This window comes from Sturnira hondurensis, unplaced genomic scaffold (genome assembly GCF_014824575.4).
Source record: "Sturnira hondurensis isolate 20B ecotype Veracruz unplaced genomic scaffold, ASM1482457v3 Scaffold0015508, whole genome shotgun sequence".
NCBI classification, from domain to species: Eukaryota; Metazoa; Chordata; class Mammalia; order Chiroptera; family Phyllostomidae; genus Sturnira; species Sturnira hondurensis.
In genome coordinates this window covers 192,840-200,750 of record NW_028088139.1, presented here as the reverse complement: position 1 = coordinate 200,750, position 7,911 = coordinate 192,840, and the positions used below count along the sequence as shown (strand labels likewise).

Here is a 7,911-nt window from a genome sequence, read left to right as displayed (position 1 = left end):
AATGGGCCACCCTATGCTTCACAGGCCCGAGCTCAATCCACTGAGCTACACCAGCCAAGGCTGATTTCATTTTTTTAAAGACAATACACCAGAAGTAGGTGTTGGAGGAGACTCATGTGTCCCATTTTCAGAGGTCCTTGTCCTGTAGGGACCTCACCCAGATGGGACAGGACCAGGGTCTGCTCCCTGACCACCACTCCTCTCTGGGCAGATCTCCAGAGTCTCGGAGCTATGGGGTGTCCACTGACTCTGCATGTGTGGGGCAGACTCAAGCTTGTTAGTTCCTCTTCTGTGGAAGGGGAGTTCCTATGCTGCTCCCCAGCTTCCGTGGGGCTCGCTCCCTGCAGGCCCTCTTTCACCGCCTTCCTTCTCTTTCCACCCACAGAAGCCCAGAAACCCTCCAGAGATGCTGCTGCTGCAGCTGGCCCTGCTGTGGGCCGGTGAGTGCCTGAGGGGAGAACGTGTGGGCTGGGGTGGAGGCTGAGGCTGACCCTCCTTTCCCTACAGGGTCCCTGGCTCAGGATCCACAATTCCAGCTGCATGTACAGGGGTCTGTGACGGTGCAGGAGGGCCTGTGTGTCTCCGTGCCCTGCACTGTGTTCTACCCCAAGAAAGACTGGACTGACTCTACCCCAGCTTATGGCTACTGGTTCCAGGAAGGGGCCAAGTCAGGCGAGGATGATCCTGTGGCCACAAACAACCCCAATCGCAAAGTTGCGTTGGAGACCAGGGGCCGATTCCACCTCATTGGAGACCCCCGGACTCACAACTGCTCCCTGCACATCAGAGACGCACAGAGAAGAGACACAGGGGGATACTTCTTTAGGGTGGAGAGAGGAGCCTATGTGAAACACAGTTACAAAGAAAACCTGCTCTCAGTGCATGTGACAGGTAAGGAACTGGGCCAAGGAGAGGACACACAAATGAGTCTTGAAGACACCCAGGACAGGGACAGCATGAGACACCCTGCTCCTTATCCTAGGAAAAATTCAGAGGGATGCAGGGTACAGCAACCTGGGGCTGGCCTGGCACAGAAGCTGCTGGGGGGGCCAAACTCAGGGACTCCACCTGCAGGGTCTGGGTCTCTATCTCTCTCTTCTCCAGCTCTGTCACAGACACCCGACATCCACTTCCAGGGGTTCCTAGAATCCGGGCACCCTAAGAACATTACCTGCATGGTGCCGTGGGCCTGTGAGAGAGGCACACTACCCAAATTCTACTGGATGGGGGTCAACATTACCTCCCTGGCTTCCAGAACTTTCAACTCCTCAGTGGTCACTCTCACACCAGCGCCTGAGGACCATGGCACCAACCTCACCTGTCAAGTGACCTTCCCTGGAGCTGATGTGAGCACTGAGAGGACCATCCAGATCATTGTGTGTGAGTGCTCAGCCAGGAGGTCAGGTCCCAGAGGGCTCTGGGTGTTGGGAGAGCAGAGTGTCTCACAGTAATATTAGCTGGTACACACACACAGAGATGGGTTCTGGAACGCCCACCTAGTGGGCTCTGGTACTACAAGGGGCCCGCTCTCCGGAAGATAATTCTGGGACGATACTTGGGGACTGTTCCCTTGGGCATGGCTGGGGTGAGGATGGAGAGAACACCTAGACCCACAGCCTTCCTCATGACCAGCCCATCATACTGCCCTTGGCCAATTACTTAATTCTCTTGCAGATGCTCCACAGAACGTGACTGTTTGTGTCTTCTGGGGGAACAGCACAGGTGGGAGAGGCCCTGGAGTCACTGCCCCCTCCAGGCTGCCACAATTTGGTCCCCAAAATCACCTCCACATACCCCACATGTGACCCTATTCTTCCCCTGCTCAGAAGACACCATGGCTGCCTCCTCCCTCAGGGGAGAGGCTGAGAACTCCACCTGTGTGTGAGCCTCCCATGGCCAGCCCTACGTGCGTCAGCACCTCTGCACAGCTCCTCACGTCAAAGTCTACCTCCCCAGGGTGCTCTCCCAGGTGTCCATGTGACCAACTCTTCCTCAAGAGTAAGAGTTGCCCACCCCCAGTTCTGGGAGCAGCAGCTGGCCCCTCCTGCCTGCACCTCACCTCATGCATCTTCACCCCCACTGACCCTTGCTAGCTGTGCTTGTCTCAGAGATGCTGTTTCCCATTCTCTGTCTGGGGGTGGACAGAGGAGAGAGCGGCTCTCAGCCCCGCCCTCTGTCTCTCCTTAGTTCCAGAGGTCCTAGGCAACGCCACCTCCCTGCATGTCCAGGAGGGCCAGTCCCTGCGCTTGGTCTGTGAGACAGATGGCAACCCCCCAGGGAGGCTGAGCTGGTCCAGGGGGAGCCTGCCTCTGGGCCCCTCCAATCCCTCGGACCCGGGGGTCCTGGAGCTGCCTCAGGTGGTCATGGCAGATGCAGGGGAGTTCACCTGTCGAGCTCACCACCCACGGGTCTCCTACCAGGTCTCCCTGAACCTAGTTGTGCAGGGTGAGTATTGGCAGGACCCCTGCACTGGGAGGTGGAAGCATGAGGAGGACTAAGATGTGGACTTAGAGAAAAACACCTCTCCACCTGGCCCCCTCTTCTTCCCCCAGGCACCTCTCATTCCTACCCCCAGGTCTGTGGGGAGCAGCAGGGCTCCTGGCCCCTGATCCTCATCCTGCTCATGGGGGGGGGGGCCTCATGAGAAGTCTCATCACCTGAATCTACTAGACCAGACAAGGAGCCCTTCTCAAGGTCTCCTGGATTTGGGGACATCGCTGTGGCTTCACACATCTCATTCTCTCCAGAGCAAACTCTCCAAAGCCCTCGTCTCTCATTTCAGGACTTATGTCTCCCACTGGTGCAGAGACTCCCATGGAGACCAGGCTGCAAGGAGAGACTGAGCCCCGTCCTCCAGGTGGTGCTGAGGTCTGGGCTCCAGAGCTTGAGCAGGTGGATGAAGGTTCATCAAACCATTGTGTCCTGACACCCACCTGGCACAGCTTTGTGGAGCAAGGAGGTGCTGAGTAACTTGACCTTGTGTCTCATTTAGAGATAATTCTTTACCTTCAATTCCCAGGACTTTTTCTGATATTTCTACCTCACTAGTTTGGAGGACAAATGAGAGGGGAAAAAAGAGCATTTTATTAGTAATATGAATTGTACGTCACATAATATTTTGCTTTTGTGTCCTTACCTAAGTGTGGTTGTGATAATCTCATTATTCAACCCCATATTATATTTTTATAAATCTCATTGTATTATTTCAAAACAGTGGATTGTAGAGATATTTTGTAATTAGGAGAATAAGCTCTTCTTTATTGTATATTTCCACATGTTAACCCATTTAATTGCTTTTCATTTCTTTACATAATTCCATTTTTCTATACTACTATATTATTTTACTTCTAGTTTTATTGAAAAATAATTGATATATATTAGTGTATAAGTTTAAGGTTGCACAACATAATGATTTGACTTGTATATATTATGAAATGATTACTACAGCAGCTTCAACTAATATTCAGCTTCTCATATAGAGTCAATCAAAAGTAAGGAAAGACAAAAGGAAATATTTTTTGTCTATGATGAGACCTCAGAATTTACTGTTTCAACAACTTTCCTATGAATTGTACAGCAGTGTTAGCTGTACTCATCACATTGTACACTATGTCCCTTGCTCTTCTTTATGTTGTAAGTGGAGTTTCTATATTGACCAAGTCCATTTCCATCCCTATTCTTCTCTTTTCCCATGAAAATCTTTCTGCATATTTCTTGAATGCATTTCAGGTATGCTGGTGATAAATTCTCTCGAGTGTTGTTTAGAAAAGTTTTTGCTTGCATTAGCTTTGTAGAGGTATTTTTCTTAGATGAGGAACTCTAGGAAGACATTTTTCCCTTTCAGTTCTTCAACATCTTTTAGCTTTCATGGTTTCTCATGAGAATTCCCTGTAGTTTCTTTTCTTTCATTCTCTGTTTGTAGTTTGCCATTTTCTCTGGCAGTTTACATGAGTTAAGTAATATGTTCCTTGATGTGGGATGTGATTGAGTTGGTGTGTGGGGCGGGGGGGAGTGAGAAAGAGAGAGAGAGAGGAAGGGAAGAAGAGAGATGTAATCCTAATTCCATTTGAGTATGTTGAATGTTTTGGATGTGGATTTATCATTGTAATCAAATTTGAAAAAAAATTGAAGCTAATTGTGTCTGTAGTTTTATTTTTTCTGTTAGACTCTTGCTGTTTAATTTTACACGTTTATGCCTAATATTATGTAGTAGGGCCTTCAGCATCTGTGCACCTTTATTCAACTTTTATTTTCTCCATTTGTCAGTCAGAGCCATGGCTCCATGCCCCAGTTTTTTTATTATTATTCTACCCATTGAACCTGCTGTTAATCTCATTCAGTGAAATTTGCATCTCAGAACATGTATTTTTCTCCTCTAGAAGTTTCAGTTCCTTAAGCTTGTTATCTTACTTTTCTTCTTTTATTATGGTAATGATTTTTTTATATCCTTGAGTGTATGAAACATATTGTAAGAAATCTCTTCATGTCTTTCTTTGGTAAATCCATTACCTCAGTCATGTCTGAGAATGATCTCATGAGTGATTTTTTTCTCTTCTGAAGTGTTGCACATTCATATTTCTCCATATGCCTAGTAACTGTTCTCTGAGTGGTGGACATTGTCCATTTTATGTGGCCAACTGCTTGGTTTTGGTTTATTTCTTTAAAGAACATTGGTTCTCTTCTTGAAGGCAGTGAAGTTACGTGCATTTCGGGCCAGTATTTTAAAGGCTGTAATTTGTAATCTGTCTCCTATGATGTGTTGGGTGTTGCCTTTATTCTAGGGCATTCACTCCAATGCCATGGGCCATTTCAATGTTTGACTGAATGCACTGTATATTCAAGTCGGTATCTCTGCTCTGTCTAGAGACACTGTGCCGAGAATCAAGCATTTTGTAATCTCTGGAAAATTCTATTATTGTAAATAATGCTGCAATGAACATGGAGATGCAGATACTTTTTCTAGTTGGTGGTTTCATTTTTTTTTTCAGATAAATACCAGAGAGTAGGATTGCTACATCATATGTCAGTGCTTCCTAGTTTTGTTTTTTTTTCGAGGACCCTCCCTACAGTTATGCATAATGGCTGCAATAATTTACACTCACAGCAACAGTGCACAAGGGTTCTCTTTTCTCCCTGTCCTCCATTTTTGAAAAGTTGTCAAACTGTTTCCCGTTAAGGTTGGACCACTGCACGGGACCAGGATAAGATGAGACACTTAGAACATTCACAATGTCCGGTGAAAACCACATTCTACATGAAGTTTTACTGAGCATTTATCTCATTATAAATGGTGTAGAATGAGTTTTAGAAATAAGAGTCATTGGTGTGTCTTTGATTCTGGGAGCTATCTGCCTCTATTCTTTGCTCAGTCTTCTACTCTATACCTTAAATTTTATTATTTATTCTTGGAAACTTTTTTCAATGTAGAGTAATTAGATGTTATTGTGTAATGTGAGGTGCACAAGTTTATTCAGTGTGCCACCAACTGTTCCTTGGAGGTCAGTGGAATTTTGTGGTGCTATGGGGTCTATTTGAATGTGTATCAACCCCTCTTTTATCATCTCTTAGGACTCAGAGCAGGGGTGGTGCTTGTGGCCATTGCAGAAGCAGCTGTCAAGACCCTGGTCCTTCTCCTCTCCCTCATCATCCTCATGTGAGCTCATCTCCAGGAAGAAAGGGGGGCAAGGGGAAGACAGGGGGCATGTGACTGAGTCCAGAATCAGTGGTGGGGTATGAATGGGTCATGGAATGGAACAACCAGGGGGCTGATGGGTTGGTGGGTGAAGATTCCTCATGGGCAGCTGTCACAAGTGCCAACATCCAGGATGGGAGGAACCCACTGTGCTCAGGCTGGTCTGTGGGGCCAGACCAGACAACTGCTGCCCCAGTGTCTCTTTTAGCTCCTTACAAGGAACAGCATCTGCTGCCCATTACACCCCGGTCTCATCAGACTTAAAGACCACAGTTTATTTCCCCAGAGTGAGGATCTGCATGAGGAAGTCATCCCGGACTGCAGAAAATGTGGAGGATGAGAACATCATCCCAGGTTGGCCCTACAGGTGAGTGAGGCAGACTTCCACCTGCCAACATCCCATAGACACCTTCCCCTGCTTGCTGCCCCAGGTGGCTCCACTCAGCTTTGCTAAAATGGGCTGCCACCTTTCTCCCAAGTTCATTTCTTTGCTGGGTTCACTCTCATAATGGTGACATGATGGTCACCTTTTCTAAGGCCAGAAGTGAGGGGTGGTTCTCCACTTTGCCCTCCTTCCCTTCTCCCCAATCCAAAAAGTCACTAAGTCTTGTTCATTTTTGTGCCTACTCAGAGCTGATCTTGATTTCTGTCTCCTCCCTGTCTGACCCTGGTTGTACCCGTGGTCTGATCTCTTCCCTGGGTCTCTGAATGAATGCATCAACCTCTCACTTCTATCTCTGCCCTCCACACAGGCCTCCAGATTGTGGTTCCAGAGACTATCCACGACCAGCTAAGTATGAACACTGACAGTTTCTCTCTATGACCTGAGACCCAGGTGAAAACAACACAGGCTAGATCTGAGGGCTTGGCATGATCTATGCCCAGCTGAAGGCTGCACAAGATTCTACCATGTCTGTGAATCTCACACCATCTCCACACCCAGCTGGACCAGGGCTTTGGTGACTCTGAAGCTTTGCACGTGCAGTTTCTTGGGTTGAAATGCTCTTCTATCTGCATTCCTACTTCTGCAAGTCCTGATTCTCCCTCACTCTCAGTGTGTGTGTCATTGTACATTTCTGAGCAGAGTGACATTCACTCATGTGTACACAGACACATTTAGGAAGCATCGCTGAACACCTAGTATGTACTAGTATGTTGTAGATCCCAGAGACGCATCAGGGAACACAGCTTCAAGAATAGCCACCACCCAAAGACAGGAAAGGATGCTTCTGAAAGCAAGGTATAAAAATGAGCAACAAGCACGTGGAAAAAAACAGCCACCAACATTAATCCTTAGGGAAGTGCCACTCGAAACAATTAACTGTGATTTCACAGTCATTACACATGTCTATGTATTTTAAAATGGGAAATGACGAGTGTTAGCAAAGATGTGGGCAAACTGGACTCTTCACGCCTAGCTTCTATGAGTGAAAAATGGTGTAGGCTCATGGAAAGCCCATTGGCATTTCCACCAAAAGGTGAACCCCAAATTGCCACATGACCCAGAACATCCATTCCCAGGTAGATGTTGAAGGGGTTGGATTCACAAACTCCAGCAGGTACTTCAAGCAGTGTTATTCAAAGTAATGAAGGAACCCACCCAATGGCCCATCCTCAGGAGAATGGATGAATTGAGGAGGCATATACAAACGGAAGAACATTCTTCAGCATTAAAAAGGAGTGAATGATATGCTGACATCTCTTTCAACCTGGATGAACCCTTGAAAACAACATAATAAATGAAAAAAACGAGACACAGAAGAACAGATGTTTCATGACTTTCCTCATGTGAGCAAAGAATAGGCAAATTCAACAAAAGAAGAAGGGTGATTGGTTGAATCTAAGGGAGAGGAACAGGAAGTTATTTATTTAACATTTTTTATTGTTCAAGCACAGTTTTCTGCATTTTCCCCCCACCCCTCCCCACTATCCCACCACTCCCCACCTCCCTCCCCCGTCTCCACCCACCCCTTGTTATTGTCTATGTGTCCTCTGGGGAACAGGGAGTTATTGTGTAACTGAGCAGAGTTTCTGTTTTGGATGATGACCAGTTCTGGAAATAGAGAGTGGTGATGGTTGCCCAACATTATGAATGCAAATATTGAACCGTACCCTATAAAATGTTAAAAATGGAAAGTTCTATATTATGAATAATTTACCACAATAAAATTATGGGATTGAGAAGCTCTTAACTCTTTTAAATGTTTTCATTATGGAAT

General features: G+C 46.7%; 1 protein-coding gene across 1 annotated transcript; it reads left to right on the top strand.

Annotated features, from left to right (window-relative positions):
- Positions 1 to 244: 244 nt before the first annotated feature.
- On the top strand, positions 245 to 7,456 carry LOC118999868 (sialic acid-binding Ig-like lectin 13). The gene is made up of 8 exons (XM_037064616.1): positions 245 to 440; positions 508 to 891; positions 1,105 to 1,380; positions 1,675 to 1,722; positions 2,188 to 2,445; positions 5,569 to 5,653; positions 5,979 to 6,059; positions 6,445 to 7,456. The coding sequence occupies exons 1-8, from the start codon at positions 254 to 256 to the stop codon at positions 6,497 to 6,499; spliced, it is 1,374 nt and encodes a 457-aa protein (XP_036920511.1). The 5' UTR covers positions 245 to 253; the 3' UTR covers positions 6,500 to 7,456.
- The last annotated feature ends 455 nt before the right edge of the window (positions 7,457 to 7,911 follow it).

Excerpts from the sequence above, each read along its gene's own strand:
- LOC118999868 (XM_037064616.1), top strand. The coding sequence starts at position 254 with ATGTGTGGGGCAGACTCAAGCTTGTTAGTTCCTCTTCTGTGGAAGGGG. Across the intron at positions 5,654-5,978 it reads CTCTCCCTCATCATCCTCAT|AGTGAGGATCTGCATGAGGA; the intron begins GTGAGCTCATCT and ends TTATTTCCCCAG. Across the intron at positions 6,060-6,444 it reads ATCCCAGGTTGGCCCTACAG|GCCTCCAGATTGTGGTTCCA; the intron begins GTGAGTGAGGCA and ends CCCTCCACACAG.